The sequence below is a fragment of the Globicephala melas genome, chromosome 16 (genome assembly GCF_963455315.2).
Source record: "Globicephala melas chromosome 16, mGloMel1.2, whole genome shotgun sequence".
Taxonomy (NCBI): Eukaryota; Metazoa; Chordata; class Mammalia; order Artiodactyla; family Delphinidae; genus Globicephala; species Globicephala melas.
This window is the reverse complement of record NC_083329.1, coordinates 78,219,831-78,238,024: the sequence shown is the minus strand read 5'-3', so window position 1 is coordinate 78,238,024 and position 18,194 is coordinate 78,219,831. Positions and strand designations below refer to the sequence as shown.

General features: G+C 41.0%; 1 protein-coding gene across 3 annotated transcripts; it reads right to left on the bottom strand.

Annotated features, from left to right (window-relative positions):
* Window positions 1-1,329: 1,329 nt before the first annotated feature.
* On the bottom strand, window positions 1,330-15,081 carry RBM34 (RNA binding motif protein 34). Of its 3 annotated transcripts, XM_030839538.2 has the most exons (11): window positions 14,992-15,081; window positions 14,707-14,881; window positions 14,349-14,485; window positions 11,252-11,480; window positions 9,915-9,974; window positions 6,725-6,768; window positions 5,564-5,647; window positions 5,350-5,413; window positions 4,041-4,080; window positions 3,695-3,813; window positions 1,330-2,289 (listed from the first exon to the last, which is right to left on the bottom strand). In XM_030839538.2, exons 1-11 carry the CDS (start codon window positions 15,042-15,044, stop codon window positions 2,011-2,013), a joined length of 1,284 nt encoding a protein of 427 aa, XP_030695398.1. In that variant the 5' UTR covers window positions 15,045-15,081; the 3' UTR covers window positions 1,330-2,010. The 3 variants fall into 3 exon arrangements, with proteins under 3 accessions (XP_030695398.1, XP_069900005.1, XP_060142368.1); XM_070043904.1 differs by lacking the exon at window positions 9,915-9,974; XM_060286385.2 differs by lacking the exon at window positions 1,330-2,289 and having other exon boundaries at window positions 3,677-3,867.
* Between the last annotated feature and the right edge of the window lie 3,113 nt (window positions 15,082-18,194).

Genomic DNA, 18,194 nt, shown 5'->3' with positions numbered 1-18,194 from the left:
TATCAAGTGACAAGTATTTACTGAACCCTACTTATGAAAAACAAGATTCTAAGCACCGTAGAAGATACTAAGCATAAAATATCCAGTCCTTGGATACAGGAAAATGGAGCTCTTTCTGCTTTCCACAGAGCTACATATTAAAGATCCATTAGGTTTTCCCTGTGCTACGCCCAAAAGACAGGATTTTCAAAATAATCACCAATAACTCAGTGTCCCCCAGTTCTCTTACTTAAGTAATAAGATGCGTGTGTAACAGATCTGCCTACCTCAGATCAGGCCCCTGGTTTACCGCCACTCCTCCCTCCTGGATACAGGCCCAGCTCAGCAAGGTTTGTGGGAGGGGGCACCGGCTATATACCACGAGGTTAAGTCCCAAGGAAATGGAGGGGTATTCCTTCTCTTTGTTGAACTTTATACCTTGTGACTTCATTACCATACTTTTTCAGCAAATGTTTCCTTTAAACACGATTTTTTTTTTTTGCGGTACGCGGGCCTCTCACTGTTGTGGCCTCTCCCGTTGCGGAGCATGGGCTCCGGACGCGCAGGTTCAGCGGCCGTGGCTCACGGGCCCAGCCACTCCGCGGCATGTGGGATCTTCCCGGACCAGGGCACGAACCCGCGTCCCCTGCATCGGCAGGCGGACTCTCAACCACTGCGCCACCAGGGAAGCCCTAAACACGATTTTTTAAAAATATTGTTTCATTCTACTGAGTGATGTTAAGAATCACAAGTTTTGGGTTTCCCTGGTGGCGCAGTGGTTAAGAATCCACCTGCCAATTCAAGGGACACGGATTTGAGCCCTGGTCCAGGAAGATCCCACATGCTGCAGAGCAACTAAGCCCGTGCCCCACAACTACTGAGCCTGCTCTCTAGAGCCCACAAGCCACAACTACTGAAGCCCATGTGCCATAACTATTGAGTCTGCGCTCTAGAGCCCACGAGCCACAACTACTGAAGCCCATGTGCCATAACTACTGAGCCTGCGCTCTAGAGCCCACGAGCCACAACTACTGAAGCCCGTGTGCCATAACTACTGAGCCTGCGCTCTAGAGCCCACCAGCCACAACTACTGAAGCCCGTGTGCCGTAACTACTGAGCCTGTGCTCTAGAGCCTGCAAGCCACAACTACTGAAGCCTGCACGCCTAGAGCCCGTGCTCCGCAACAAGAGAAGCCACCGCAGTGAGAAGCCCGCACATCACAAGAGTAGCCCCTGCTCGCCGCAACTAGAGAAATCCCGTGCACAGCAATGAAGACCCAATGCAGCCAAAATTAATAAATAAAAATAAATTTGTATTAAAAAAAGAAGAATCACAAGTTTTCCTGGGAGAATATTTTTCAAATTAAAAGTAAAAGTAAAAATCTGCTTTATAGCCAATTTACCAAGAACTTTAATAACCAGTCTAATCACCAATTAAGAATAAAAAATCAGAGCAACAGTTGATACAGAATCCCTGTTGGTTAGTTATTAGGTTGATGAAATAAAATTAAAACCCAGAACTCCACTTATCCTAAGTGCAAGAGGAAGAAAGAAAAATGAGTGGCTATTATATACCAAACCTCAAAACTTTACTTCTTAGGGATTATGATTTGACCTTAGATCAATCAGTATTCCCACTTTAATTATTTACTTTGTCTAGATACAATCAGTATTAAGGTTACTTCACTTTCTTTAAATTTACTCACTTTTAAATTTAGTCTCATCCCAAGTAATTCTTAAAATAACTCTCTGAAGTGTTAATTATTTCCAACATATGGTAAAATAATACATAACCACTAAAATTCTAAATGTTCACCCTACATCTAAAATCATCTCTCATACCATCAGCAGTGATGACTGATCTGCCTACACCTTGAAACAAATGATTCAAAGGTACTATTGCAATGTGAATAACTGAAAAAGTGTCCATGTTTCACAATATGTAAAAAAAATCCTGAAATTCAATACATGGATTTACCACAATTTTATTACCAGAAGTCAGTGGGGAAAACAAAGAAAAGGCTTCGGATAGCTACTTCTGTTTTTTCTGTTTCTTAGTTCGTCCACTTTTCTTCTGTCCTTTCTTTCTCTTCTTCATGAGAACAGCTTTTTCTCCGATAAACAAAGTTTTAGAATGTTGTGCATTTTTTGAAGAAAAATTAGGTCCCTGCTTAGGTTTACTGACATTCTTCAAACTAGGATTTGAATTTTGTTTTAATTTTTCTTTATGGACAGAACGCATGACTCTGAGTTTTCTTCCCATCAGTTCAGAGTTATTTAATTTCAGAGCAAGATGAACAGCATCTGTATTCTGCAATAAAAATCAAAATATTAAATTTTCACCAGAAACTCATGTGCAAAGAAACAAGTAAAATGGTGACTTTTCTGGATTAGAACAACTTTCAAGCTTGCATATAGAAACCCCTCTCATTTCCACAGCCAAGAAGTCCAATCCAAAGTACTGAACTACAAGCAGCTGTTCTTGTAGTTTTAATCATGCTCCCTCTCATGAGTTTCTCCCCAGGAAGCACTCAAGCTGCCCTGTCAAATAATCAGATAAGTCACAATCCAAGAGGCTTCATTTTTCTCAATGTAAATTCAATTAACAAGGTCAGTCCTATAGTGTCTTTTAAACCAATAAGCCTCCTCTTCACAAGGCTCTTCCTGAAAAAGCCCTGCTGTATTAGTTGATTTGAGAGCAGAGAACTCTCTATTACAGTCCTTGAGATGGATCAGTCAGACTAGATGCCTTGTAGGGTTCCCTTTAGGCCCAAAATTCTATTATTCTTTTATTCTAATAGAGAGCCACTAAATGCTAACCACCCTGAATATTCATGACATGTCTGTTAAAGGACTTTACAAACTTATCAATAGTCAGAAGACAGAGCAGAGAAACAGTGAGATAACTACATCACAGTCATGATGGCAGGCTGTGACCACGTTTCTTCAAAGCCGCTGGTCATACGTACTAAGAGCCTTAAAGATGGTCAGATGTCTTGACCTGGTTAGTGGTAACCCATTGGGGAGCTTTCCTAAAGAAGTAATCCAAAAATGGAGGCAAACATTTGAAGGAAAAAACATAACCACTCTGATCTCATTATTACAGAGAAAAAGAGAGAACACTGCAAACATGCAACATTTGGCACACACTAGGGAAGACAGTATACACGCTCAGTGGAACAAACTTACACGACAGAAAACAACATAAAGCAGCTTGCAGAATCTTATGTTCACAAATATTAAGTTTGACCATAAAAAAGGCGGCGCAGATAAAAAAAGGAAGTACATGGATGGGCTGTTGTGAAGGGAAGGCCACACGTGTATTCTAATAATTTTAGGCATGAGACACTGGCTAATATTTAGTGAACTAAATATAACCAATTTTGTACAGAGACTAACGTTCTCTTCTACCTGAGTGAACGATCAGTTCTTCTCTCCATTTTACAGAAGGTGGAGATTCAGAGATTTAATACCTTTAGTATCCAGTATCTAAAACATTATTTAACAACATTAATGTGGAGAAATAACTAGAACATCTCCTGGTTGGATGCAATTATACGAACAGGAGTCTATTATACTGTGGTGGGTTATGAATGTAGTTTTCTTAAGGTGGAATTTTGAGGATGACAGTGAGAGTTACGTCTGAAGGATGGGGCAGCAGTGACAGCCTCTCCAGGCACACTTCAAGGACAGTGAGGATACATCAGCCTCCCTACCTCAAAGAGCACGTAGCCAAAGCCTCTGCTGGCTCCTGTAACTTGATCCCGCACGATCCTTACAGCCACAGTGTTCCCACAGTCCAGAAAGTGTTTCTCAACCGCAGATTCTTCAGCTTCTAAAAACAGATTCAACCCCAGTGGAAGTGAGGGCTTGGAATCGCCTTAGGAAGCTGGAGATGTTTCATAATACACCAAGGGTAAGCACAGCCTCAAGGTAACCAGTCAAGTTACACCCCGCGCTTCTTAAAGGTAGTCTTAAAGCGAAACATTATGTTACCAACTCAGATGTTATTTGCATTACTTCAGTGATAAACAGGTACTTTATTTGTTTAAACAAACTTACTGTATGGGAGATTCCCCACAAATACAGATCTCTTGTCCCTCTGAAACACAAAGAGGGTTAATAAAAATCATTCATGGAGCAGAAAACAGAAGTCACCCTAAAGTCCACCCTTGTCCTCACCCCACACACCTGACGGGGCTCCATCTCCTGATTTCCCCGCCCTCCGGGCCCGTTTGATTCCCTTTCTTCCGCCTTCCCCGCTGGAGTGTGAGCGAGCCCCAGAGCGGGGAATGCTTCTGTTCACAGCTGGCACTGACCCACGGCAGTGCTCAAGGAAGGCCTGCTCTATTGGGGGTGGGCAAACTTTTTCTGGAAAGGGCCAGAAAGCAAATATTTTAGGCTTTGTGGGCCACGTGGTCTCTGCTGTACCTACCTGCCTGGTTGGGTGACAGTAAAACTTTATTAACAGAAACGGGCCGCAAACAGATTGGGCCCTCAAGCCAGTTTGCGGACCCCGTGCCAGGTCCACAATCAAAGCCAGGGCTGTCAGCCAGGCCTCTGTCATTTCTCAACTAGCCACCCTGACGCCGACCGTAACGCACTCTGTTTCTGCGGTGAGTTCTTGCAACTCACGCTTCATCCGTTTCAAGAGACCTTGAGGAACAGCTTTGGACAAAACCCAGACTCCTCCCCATGTTAGGCCAGGGTCTTCATGATTGGCCTCCACCTATTTCTCCAACAGCTACTCTTATCCCGCCCCTCCTCACACGCCAGCCACTACTAACTGCATCAGGCTCTGCCATTCCCTCAGCAAATTAGGTTTTGGTCCCCACCATTCATACTGTTCAAAATTTTTTTGCCTGGATAACAGACTCGTCTTGCAAGACTGATAGAACACCTGTTCTCCTGGAAACCCTCCTTTGTCCCTTCTTGCTGGCAACCCCCCAAATCAAGTGCTCCATTCCTGAGCTGACAAAGCATCCTGGGCATTTATGACAGTATTTATCATAAAATCGTCTGCTCATCTTTACCTTTATCCTGTGAACTCCTAGAGAACTGAGTCTGTTTCTCAGCACTGAATGCCTGACACAGAGGACGGACTCAAAAACTGTTTAATGACTGATTTAACTTTAGACCTCAGTCTATAAAATAAGGTGCTGGCCCCGATGCTCTCTAACGTAACTTCTGGCCTCTCTCTTTAGGACTACTGGATCTAATGTATGGGTGGGAACCACTTTCTTGAAGCTGATGCTGACTTAGAGGGCATTAGCTGAGACCACAGAGGGCAAAGGCTGTCTCCTCTGTGCTTCCCGCATGCTCCCTGCTGACCCCACTGCTCTCCCAGCACAAGCTCAGAAGAACTACTCACAGATGAGGTCTCAGATGCAAGATCCACTCTAACACGAAATCCATCTGCAATTTGGGCCCCATTTCTGGTATAAATACGAAGGGAAAATTGTTGTTAAAAACAAGTGCTGAGTTACTGGGATATTTGCTCTGAAGTGAAACCAAAGAATAAAGCATGGACTCATACACACTTAAATTACAATAATTCTGTCCAAACCTCAAAGAGATGAAATTACCTTTCCAGTGCTTTTGTAGCAGCACTCTCGTCCTTAAACACAACATAAGCGTTAATATTTTTCTGATCAGGATGAATTTTACGTCTACACCAAAAACAAAAAAAAAACAAAGAAAAGAAAAAAAAGACAATGTAAAATTTGTTAATCTCAAAGTCACTGAAATAAATATAGCTTGTTTTCCACTCTCAACACATATGACAAGAATTTCTGGGGGGAGTTTCATCTCTTTTCATAAATATTTAGTAATAACTCAAAAAATAACACACAACTTACACAGATATGGGCTGATACACGTGACTCAGGCCTCCTTACTAGTCATCACTGTGAGAGACCAGCAAGCGCCCCCGGGCAACCCACCACACTACAACTACTGGGCTGGCCACACAGTTCGTTCGAGTGACACCTTACGGGAAAACTCGAATGAACTTTTTGGCTAACCCAGCATCACCTTAGCTGCAGCTCTGTATCTAAGGCACACACAGATGGGAAAGACAACGTGCTTTTTCCTTTTTACTGTAAAATAAAAACTACACAGACATGTACAGCTTAGGGAATTATTATAGGAACCACTTCACTGCGTGTCTATGTGGTTTTATCACCCAAGTGTCTACTCCTAGACATACTTTGGTCTTGTCCAGTTTTCAACTTGAAAAGTCTTCTGACTCCTGTTTAAACTGTAGGATTCCCCATTTATCTCTCCATCTTATAGTGTGACCTATAGAATTTCCCTGGAAAAACCTGGCCAGCCAATAGCAACCATGAGGCCCCTCTGATTTTAAGATGCATTTTGATTTTAAAAATGTTAAGGTATGGGAAATGTCACCTTAGAATTGATGAAATATGATACTTGTGATTTACAATAGAATTTTTAGGTGCAAAACTTTCTTATTCTCTTCAAACACTATGCCTGATTAAACGTCCTTGAAATTTCTCATGACACATTTTAAGTTATTTTGCAATTCTTATCCTTGACTCTACAATTTATGTTGAGGCTTGAAGACGAACATCTGACAAATTTATATGTTATTACAGACATAAGAAAACAATAAAACATGATGTTTTATCCAAATACAAACATCTATGAGGTTAAGAAATGATCTCTATTTTAACCAAAATGGAAGAGAATTTATGACTACTCCCTTTCTCTAATTATAAACTTACTTTATTGCTGCCAACTTTTTGGACAAAATTCCCTCTGCTGGAATCTTTTAAGAGAAAAAAAAAAGTATTAAAGAAAAATCATTGTTTAAAATATTATTTCAAAATAATTATATTTTAATTAATTGAATTCTAAATATCTAAGTCTGATATGATGTGATTAAAAACATTCTAAGGAAATAATGAATCAGAAACAACTGTCCTAGTGTTGTATGAACAGGACCTGGTGGCTGAGGACAAACATTTCCAATGATAGTGCCACATTCAGATTTCACAGGCAGTGACTCTCAAACCAGGCAGAAGTTACAAATGACTTGAAGGGATCTCTGGTCGTGAGGGGGCAATGATGTTGAAGACACACGTGAAGAGTGTTAAGGAAAATCGTTTTATAAAATCAGCATGGAAAAAAGGGACACTTCTAAATTAATACCGTATATGCTATATGATTTTAAATATATCATTTGATAAATAATATAAGAAGATACTACTTCAGTATCTGTAATTGGACAAATAAGGGAATCTCCTTTATATTCAGAGTCATGTTACTGTCAGTCATATAAGGGTCATACCTAAGAGTGAAGGGGGCAGGTAGGGAAAACTTTACAGAGAGGTGGAAATTCAAGTCAGCAACTGTGACTGTCAGCAATGTGTGCCAAATACCACCAGGTACAGAGAACACAAAGGTAAAAGGATACAGACTGCAAGTTCACAAGTCCAGGGGTGTCTATAAATGCCAACCCCATTTAGGGCAGTTACTATAAATCTCTGGAAGAGTTTTTTCTTTTAGTCTCAATAGTTTATATAGTAAAACTAAGAAACTTGAACTATTTCTTCTCAGTCTGTTCTGCTCAAACTAACATATGGTCAAACTCTCAAAATGTAGACGGGAAAACAGTATGACACATGAGAAATGCCCACGTGAATAACTGACATGGGAATGCTGGTCATCAAAACACATCTATTGGATGCCTTCTAGGAGCTCTCAAGGACCTGTGTTCTGTTATTAAAGATACGAATGAATAAATATAAGGCAATAAAGTACAAAAAGAATATATATACAGTGAAATACTACTCAGCCTTAAAAAAGAAGGAAATCTTGCCATTTGAGACAACATGGATAGATGCTGAGGGTATTATGCTAAGTGAACTAAGTCAACGACAGATGCTGTATGATGTCACTTATATGTGCAATCAAAAAAACACAACAGGGAATTCCCTGGCGGTCCAGTGGTTAGGACTCTGAGCTCTCACCGCCGAGGGCCTGGATTCAATCCCTGGTCGGGGAACTAAGATCCCGCAAGCAGTGCAGCCGAAAACAAACAAAACAAAACTGAGAGATACGGAGAACAGACTGGCGGTTACCAGAGGAGAAAGGGGTTGAAAGTGAGTGAAATGGGTGAAGGGGGTCAACTGCATGGTAAACAAAGACTGAACTGTTATGTTGAACACCTGAAACTAACATAATGTTACATACCAATCTGACATCAATTAAAAAAATAAAAAAATGAACTGAGCAAAAGGACAAGGGTGGGAAAGCCCAAGCACATGATTGGCAACGAGGGCAGCTCCCGGGTTGCAGGCCAGTCCCATGTAGAAGAACGCAGGGCCCCAGGGCCACCCTGTGCAGGCTGTCAGGCAAAGAACCAAGGACACTGACAGCGAGAAAAATGAAAAGCTTTTAGGGAACGCCATACATATTTGATGTGCACCAGGTGCAGGTGCTAGTGACCAAGGAGGAGCCACACAAACAGGGTGTTTGTAGTCACAGCTCAGTCTGGTGGGACAGGAGCTCTAACAATGACAGAGCGGTGTCATAAGGACTATAGTGAAGCACAGGGTGCTGCAGGGCGCACAGCAGGGTCACCTGACTTACCAGTAATCCAGGGACAAGGAAGAATCAGGGCAGGCCCCCCGAAGGGAACTCCAGGCCAAGGCAGGGGTGGTGGTGTGTATAATATTCACGGGAGGGGAGGTGGAGGGGAGGAATTCTGGGCAGGAGGTCCAGGAGGAAGTACTTTAGGAAGATTAAGCTGACGGTGGTGCGATGCATGCATCTGAGGCAGACTGAAAGCAGGACCCGTAAAAGGCCTCTGCAACTCTTCTGGCAAGAGCTGTGAACACTAAGGTGGAACAATGGAAAAAGAAAGAACTCCTCTTGGGAAGAAACCACAGCTGAAAAACAGCAGGTGGCATAGGCTGGGGTGGGGGACTGACGGAGGTAAAGCACAGACGCGCTGAAAATGGGCAGGACACCCAAGTGGATGTGTCAGGCAAGGATCTGATATGAGGAAACAGGACTCAGAAGGGCAGACAAAATACACACGTGATAAGCGTGAGGAACAAACACCATGATAGGAATTATGGAGACTGCACCAAAACCTTGGGAAATGTCTCCTTTCAGAGAAGTGGGCGGTTTTGCCCACTGGGGACATCTGGCAATGTCTGGGAATATATTTGGCTGTTAAACTGGGGTGGGGAGGATGCTACCAGCACCTAGCAGGTGGAGGCCAGGGGTCCTGCATTGCACAAGGCAGCCTCCAACAACTAAGAGCCAACCAGCAGCAAATGTCAATAGTATCAAGGCTGAGAAACCCCATTTTAGACAATCACGTTGAGAAAACGCAGTTGGAAACAAGGAACAAACATCTCCTACACTATACTAATACATATTAATTACATTAGAAAACATATGAGTGATGCTTATTCATGCTCCACGGAACATGGCTATAACTGGTCTACAGAGTGCTCAGCTGGTGAAATCAGATACCATTTATTTCCATGAAGTTTTAACATTAAATTGATTAAAACATACTTTATCTTTCTATGTCAGACCATAAGTACTGCTCTGCAGCGTCATGCAAACCCCTCATATGAACACCTATGATTCCAGAAATGCTACTCAACAGGTGTGAACGTTTCCACCTACTCAATTAACACACAAACAAACGTCACCCATCCACCCTCCAAAGTACACTTAGTAAGGACAGCATTTTATATTTGAACTCATTAAATTAGCTAACAAAGTCCAAGAGTCAGCAATCGATACTAGTGTGATTCTTCTCGGGGGCTAGATTTGAGCCTGTCGGTTAAAGTCAAGGGCTCCTCCAACTCACTAAAACCGACATATGAATAAGTCGGATTTAAATGCAAAACATTTTAAGATTATGCAGTTTTAAGGGGGTGGAACACATACCAGAGAACGAAATCGTACAGATTCTATCTGTCCGTACTCTTTAAAAAATGACTTCAGCTTCTAAAATAAAAAAAAACATATATATATACACACACACACATATATATATATTTCAGTCCACTTTCAGAACATCAAATAAATACCACAAAAAAGAATTAAGTAAAACGGTCTGATAATCTTTTCCTGCCATGTTTTCAGAATATTTCAGGAAAAGTAGGTAACTATTCAGTTAGAAGACAAAAAACTTTTACTGAAACTTATATAAAAAGAAAACACAATTCAAGTTCATGTTAGTATCTATAAGGTACACAACATTTTTTCTTTCAATCTTTTATAATCTTTACTACAGGTAAACTAAGATTATATAGTCCATAAATTCTCTCATCTTTTCACACTGGCTTATTTAAACCAGAAATGGATTTTAAGGATCCTTTATGTCACCATGGGAAATTCCCCAACTGTCTGGAATTAAGACCATCAGATTGAAGAAAAGTCTTAGGATGAATTTTATACATTATTCTTATGACTGGCTCCGGATGTGAAGAAGGTATATGTTTTACAGCTTGCACAATAATTTCTATAAGCAATTTTAATCCAAAAATAACTTATTAAATGTGTAAAGCACCACAAACACTCCCTTCCCTTGAGGAAGGTAAGTAACCAAAACTACCCTAGAAAGTCAAATGGGTTACGTTCTACAAAATAATCACACATCAAATGCTAGGGGACAAAAGGGCAAGGGGGAAAGGGAAAAACCAGGAAGTAACTTTCTAGTACTGTTTTGTTTTTAAGAAAGTGGAATTGAAATTGTTCTTCAAAAGATAAGCAGGATTTTAACCGAAGGGATTGCCACCAGGGTGACTATCACATAAACACACAGAAAGTAAAGGGCATGTCTTGGTTTAGTGAACCCCACATAACGGAAGAAACTTAGGATGTATGCATTCATTTACACGACAAATATTCAACAAGCCTCTACTACACACCAGGCACTGTTTCAAGTGCTAAGGGACAGAGCAGTGAAGAAAAGAGATAAACATCCCTGCACATATGGCGCTTCTGTTCTAGTGGCATATAAGAGAAGATAGAGCTGGAGGAAAAAACCAGATAGGAGACCACTGCAATATTTCAGACAAGACTTGCAAAAGCCTGAATTAGGGCAGTGACTTCGGGAATGGAAAGGAGCAGGTGGATACTGGAATCAATCTATAGAATGATATATGTAGTCATTTATAATGAAGTTATATATTAATGATTTATTTAATAAAGTGACAGTAAACAAAATCACGAATTATTAATTTCTCTGCATGTTAACAATATACAGACTACACACTCACCTTCTTATTACAGGTGACAGGCAAATTCCCAACAAACACAGTTCTCTCATTCTTTAATCTCTCTTCTTGGTTGGTTTGAATTTTCTTTCTTTGATTTACAGCTGTGTGATCTACATCATCAAGTACTTCTTTATCGGCAATTTTAACACCAGATTGAGAATTTTTCCTTTTCTTCCCTTGTTTCTGGTGAATTTCTTCTTCTAAATCAGCACTTGCTAAAGCATTTTCTCTTTTTAAGTCCAAAAAAAAAAAAAAGTCATGGAAGTCAGGTCTCGTATTTGACAAAGCACATTGATTAGAAAAATTTCCCATCTACTTCTGGCCCTCCTATATATCAACTTACCATTCACAAATACATCTACATTTAAACAGCATTATCAAAAAGTGACGGGTATCTTTAGGAAACTCAAGAGTTAGAAAAAGTTAAGGTCAATTTCTGAAGATCGGTTAAAACTGCCAGGTAATAAACAGAGCAACAAAAGTTCATGTAAACAGAAGCTGGCTCACGTAAAGCTTTGGGGATTTAGTTGACACTCTACCAATGCCTAATTCCATTCTCTGCTCTAGAATTCCAGGGTTACTGCAGCACTCCCAGGGGGTCTATGAAGGTTAATATGCCGGCAAAGTACTTAGCTTTGTAAAAGCAATCTGGCAAAGAGGAGAAATCAGACTTCCTACTGCAGTATTTCAAGGACTGCTTGTCAAAAGCAAATTCCGCCAATATTGTGAAGTACTGGTGCACTTGGGTAAAGAGAAAATGGAAATGGTCCAAAAAGAGAAATGGAACAGGAACTTAGGAGTGAGGGGAGAGAATAGGTAGTAGGAGTCATAAAACTCATTCATTCATTCATTCAATAAATATTTACTACTCAGTTCTAGCCTCTGGGGATACAAAGATAAAAGAGACTATTAGAGGCCTTTCAGTAGTCCAGTCTCTGGAGCGATAGGCAAGGTTCACCATAAAATGGTTAACATGTATAATAAATGGTGTAGAAACATAAAAGAAACAAGAAAGGCTCTCAGAGGAGGAAAGGCAGTGTATAGCACATGGTCAGTCCTCAGTAAATGTTGACCGTTTCATCCCTCCACTAGACCACAAGCTCCAGTAAGGAGAGGGTCAATGTTTTTTGTTCACTATGGTATATAAAATACCTAGTAGGAGTGAAAGGAAATGAGACAGTATGTCAAGGAGGACCATACCTGTTATGCAAAAGTGCTTAGATTTTTATCCCACAGAGGATGGGGAGCCCCTGAAGACTTTGAAAGTGCCTAAAAGAGATCATTTGGGCAGCAGAGCAGAAGACAATTATGAAAGGGACAAGGCTGGATAAGGGAGACCAGTAAGGAGACAGTTACAACTGCAGGCATCTCAGAAGACAACAGACCCACCAGGGCAAGGGAGAAGGTGGAAAGGGGAAGCAGATTAAAAGAGATAATTAAAAGACAGCATCATTAGGACTTGGCAAATGATTAGATACGCAGGGAAAAGAAAGAGTCTAAGTTGACTCCCAAGTCACAGGCTCGGGCAACAGGAAGGCTGATGGTACCACTCATGCAGAGGAACAGGTTTGATGAGGATAATATGCTCGGTTTGAAGCATCCTGAATTTGAGGTGTATATGAATATAGAGCTAGAGATGCCAGTAGACAAACAGATATACAGGTTTATAGATGAAGAAAGAGCGATGAGAATTGTGGAGCCACGAGGACCGGGAGATTGCCCAGAATGAAGGGTGTGAAAAAAGTCATGAGAAGATGACCAAGAACAGAATCCCGAGGGAAATCAACATTTAAGGAACAGTCAGAAGGAAAGTGCCCACAATACCACTGAGAAGGAGCAGAAAGACAAGAGGAGGAAGAGACTGCTATCAAAGACTCCAACAGCTTCGAGAAGGAAAGCAACCACGTGACATGTAAAAGCAAGGACTCAGACAAAGGCTGTACTGCCTACTAAATATGGCACCTACCTAGGTCAGGATGGCTTCCCTGAGCACTGTTTCAGAAGTATGGTCGTATCACATAAAAACGAACACGACAAACAACCAACCAGAGTGCAAGTTCATGGAAAAGAAAACAGATCAAGAAAAGGAAGAGAGCGCAAGTATAAACATCTTTTTCTAAAAGCTTGGCAATGAAGGGAAGGTTTGAGGGGATGGAGCAAACAGGGACACATGACTGCAGAAGGGGTTTTGCTGGATGTCTTTTTTTAAGATGAGAATCTTGAGAGGACAGATCAAAGATACAGATATCTGATGACATAAACCCTAAGGAGGCAGAAGAGGTATGTGCTATACATAAACAGCACAGGTGACTGAATTAATCTTGGACAAGGAGGAAGACACCCTTCTCTGAAAGGGGAAGAAATGAAAGATGTGCACAGTCACAAGCAGTAGGAGAACCAGAAGTAGTAGCTCACAACTGTTAGCAATTAAAAAAATAACTCTCAGAGGAGTTCCCTGGCGGTCCAGTGGTTAGGATTCCAGGCTTTCACTGCTGGGGGCCCAGGTTCAATCCCTGGTCAGGGAACTAAGATCCCGCAAGCTCCCTGGGGCAGCCCCCCCCCACCAAAAAATTATCAGATTAGGTAACAAGATCACCTGCCAAAAGAAAACAGAGAGATAAAGGGCATGAAGAGAGTGGCCTGACAGGCTGAGGAAAGTTAATGAGGAACCTATAATGGTACTGCTATATGGATCTCAATTCAAATAAACTGTTTTTTAAAAAAAATTAAACTAATGGGGGAAATTTGATCTCTGACTGAATAAGTTTAAGAAAAGCAAACTCATCTTTTCCATACGTGCTGAAATATTTATAGATGAAACCTAAGTCTTAGGTTTGCTTCCAAATAATGAGGGGGAAATGAATAGGGTAAAGATGAAACAAGATTTGCCAAATATTAATAACTGCTGATGCTGGGTACTTGGGGTTCCTTATCCTTTTCAACTTTTGAAAATGTATGGGACTTTCCATAATAAAAATTTTTAAATTATAACTATGAAGTGAGAAAAGAAATTAAGATGAACATTGCTGGTATAAGAATGTCAATTTCTTTACCATCTAATTTCTTTAACATCAACTAGGAGAGAAATTTTACCAACCTGTTTGCCAACTTTCGGTCTGCATCAGACAGTTTCTTCTTCAGTTTCATTTTTTTGGCAGGTTCTTGCAAAAGCGGTCTTTGGATTTGGGATGAACTTTCTTCCTCCTCATCCCGTTTCCTTTTTTTGGTGGTTTCCTTTTAAAAGTTTGAAGTTACGTTTCAGACCTCATCCTTCTTAATAATTAGCGGTCTTTCTAAAGTAGCATCTTTTCTCTCTCACTGATGTGTCCAGTAATGAAAGGTTACTTAAAATCGATCCTTATCTGCCCCACTTTAGAAAGCATGCCCTGCAAGGTAGGTTGCTTGCTTCTAAAGTTGCTCTAATGGGCCATTCGGGGTATAACGCAGTGACTTACTTCAGGAACAGGCACATACACGGGTTGAAGCTGAGGCTCCAAAGAGCCGAAGAGGGAAGCCAGCCGACCCGTGCTGCCTCTGGAGGGCCGCTTGCCGCTGAATAAACTACTGGCGACTTGTCCAACCTCATAGTCTCCTGCCAGATTCCCACAAGCGCCGTCCTCCGGGTTCTCTCTAGACACAGACATCAGAGACTCAGCGACACGACGCCACGCCCCACCCCTAGCGCCCCGAGGTCCCGAACGCATACTCCGGCCCAGGCAGACGAGCCACGCGCCACTCACCCCTCCCGCGCACTCCTCTTTTTCTTCCGTTTGTTCTTCTCTTCCAGGGCCATTCTTATCCGAGGCCTCCGAGAGGGCGGGAGCACGTGAGCCCGCACTTCCGGGTCCCGGCCACTCCGTTCTCGGAGCCACGCCCCTTCCGCCCCGAGAGTCTCTGCGGACGCCCGGGGGGCGGAGACGGCGGGCGAAGGAGTCGGGTCCAGGCTTCCGGACCAGTTTGTACCTCTGTCTGAGACCTAGTCTTGGGAGGGAAGTCTTCCGAGGGTAATTGAGGCCTTAAGTACGAATAAGAATCAGCCAGGCTGGTACTGGGGTGTCAGTCCAAGCAAAGGGAAAACACTTAGGAAATCCCCTGAGTTGTCGAAGAGGAAGGAGGGAGGTTTGTCGGGAAATTAAGTTACAGGGATGTATGTCACACGGTATTAACAACTGGTGAATCGGTTGAAGGATACATGGGACTCCCTTTGTACTGCTCTTGCAACTTTTCTGAAATTTGACATTATTTTAAAATAAAGTTAAAAACAAATAGAGACCACAGCTCTAAGCTGCTCTGCTCTATTCTACCAAGAAAAGGGGCTCTCGGCTCTCAAAACTATGCTGTCTTCTTGGCCTACCTTCCCAAAGTCCGCTTTTTTCCACCACCTCTTTATTCCTTCACCTTTTGTCATTCCTTCTTATTCTTGTTATTCCTTCCCCCACAATCGCCCCCCTCTTTGCCCCTCATTTTCACCTGCAAAATTGTACCCATCCTTCAAGGCCCAGCCCACTTAGGACAATTTCCCAGCTATTTACAGTAGAGATATAACAGTCTCTCTAAATGTAAATGGTTGTCTTATTCAGCCTGTGCTCTGTATCCCCATTCACCGTACCTAGTAAATATGTGGTAAATTGACATTTAAGCAATAAAAAATATTAGATTATCATTAGATAAATCACTGAATCAGTAGTTTTGGTGGTAAAATCAAACTTGACTTTGAATCTATGGGAACAGATTTGCTAATTTTGGAGAGCTGCTTAATAGAAGTCACTGGGAATATATGCGATCTTTTTTACAGTCCACATCAGATAATGTGATGGAAAAACAATATTCAACAGCTTGGCACTGGTTTTGATTTGAGTCCCTTATTTTGGCATGTGGTATCACACAAAGATGAGAAAAACTCAACTCTCCATATTTGCAACTCTAGCATCTCCATCTATCCTATACCATCCAATGACGACATTCTACTCATTTTTCTATCAGCATGTCTTCCAATCAGATTCCTTCCTCACTCTCCCTAGCATATTCCAAGAATCACTTCCTCTCTGGAACACCGCAATGTCATTGAATCTGGCCTTTCTCCACTCTAGACTACCTACACATTCCATTTCCAGATGAATCTCAGTTAAATGCTAAGGTTTGCCATCTCCTCTAAGTCACCATCACATCAGTCATCATACTCCTTGCGTGCTCATACACTGCCCTCTTTAAACTCTAATGCCCATACAATTTAGTGCTTAATTTTATGATCTCTTATATATCTATTACTTCCACAACTAAACCATGAAACTATTCCTCCGGGGGATTTACATCTTATACATACAAAACCCATCATATGACGTTAGACAAAAATCCATAAATAGCAGGTTAAAATTAGACGAAAGGTGAAGAAATGGACTCACAAAGAAGGAAAGGCAGCACACACTTCTAGAGGAAAAGGTGATAAGTATGAAAGAGACTGTGGTTGGAGATAGTTAAAAAATGATTCCCACTGTTCTTAAGAACTGCTTTCCAACCATTTAGAGATCACTAACCCCTTTGAAGAGTTTCTTAAACTTATTGGGGCTCTTTTCATTAAAAAAAATACAAATACATTTTGTAAGAAATGTTAGGGGTTTCTGGAATCTGGTCCACCATCCCCAACCTTCCCAGGTTATTAAAATTAACAAGACCTCACCCTCAGGTTATTTCAGTAGGAATAAAAAAAAAGGTTTTGGAGAACACTGTAAAAAAATGTACCATCTTAATTTTATCAGAGATTGTAAACTAGTTTGATAAAATGTTGTTTAGGGGACCAGGGAAAGACTTAAGTCAAATTCTAGTAATGCCATGAAATTCTCAAACTCTCCAGAGAAGCTGGGAGGAAGCGAGAAATAGGCAGAAAAGCCCAAGGGTATAATCCTCAACTCCAACAAAGTTTGGAATCACTCTCCTTTAGAGCACCGTTTCTGTAACCCAACAAGTAGGTGATATTGCGAGTTCCTTGAAAAAAAGGGTTTCATGATCAGGTAAGTCTAAAATCAGTAAGTTAAATGAAAAAACTTCCTTAAAAAAACTTCTTAAAGTTTTTAACATGCGAACACTGAAACTCTAAGAAGGGGATGTGCTATATATAGCATTTCCAAAATATGTTTGGTAATAAATTCCCAGAGCATTTCCAGGGAGCAGTATTCTAGGACCTCATTTTGAGAAGCACTGTTCTATAGATTTTAAAACTCATCCTTTAAACGTTAAACTGATTTCTGTGAAAATAAAGGGTCGTCACAAAGGTGCATCAAAAATACACATTTGGGCTTTTTAGGCCTTAAAAAAGTTTCCTTTTTGTTTTAAAGAAAAAATTTTCTCTTGGTGGGAAGTTCATTAAATTGGGCAGAAAACCTAATTATTGATTTTAAAGGTTTGAAGTGATGCAGTGGTTCTCAACCCAGATGAGTATTATAATCACTGGCCACCTTTAAAAAAAGACCAGCATCCAGGTACCATCCCAGACCAATTAAATATGACTGAGGGTGGGGCTGGAGTATTGATGAGTGTTTTAACAATACCCAGATGATTCCGAAGTGCAATGGGGTAGAGTGCACTGAAAGTGTAAGAGAGCCACAAAGGTCCAATTACATTAAAAGACCAAAAATAAAAATTAAAAAAGAGAAAAGAAATAAAAGGGAAAAAAAAAGCTGCTAGTAATGGTTTCAAGCATTAAAGAAAAAAAATCTTGGTTTTCTTCTTTAGACAAACCTCCAAGTCAGAAGTATTCATCTTCAGACTCAAGCTAGTATGCAAAGATATAAGAATGCTTAACAAATCCTGTACATAAATCTGGTTAATGGACTTTTAATTCCTATAGGCAGAATATTCCCTTTTTTGGACGTCAATTTTACCCTTTCTGATAATACATGCTGGAGATACATGTTTCAGTCAGGCATCAGAGACAGAAATGAACTAA

What these genes read in the sequence shown, in the direction of transcription:
- RBM34 (XM_030839538.2), bottom strand. Translation starts at nt 15,044, where the DNA reads ATGGCCCTGGAAGAGAAGAACAAACGGAAGAAAAAGAGGAGTGCGCGG. An exon ending in AAGAGGAGTGCGCGGGAGGG is followed by an intron (nt 14,882 to 14,991) that starts GTGAGTGGCGCG and finishes GTCTGTGTCTAG; the next exon opens with AGAGAACCCGGAGGACGGCG. An exon ending in TTGGCTACGTGCTCTTTGAG is followed by an intron (nt 2,290 to 3,694) that starts GTAGGGAGGCTG and finishes TTTTTATTGCAG; the next exon opens with AATACAGATGCTGTTCATCT.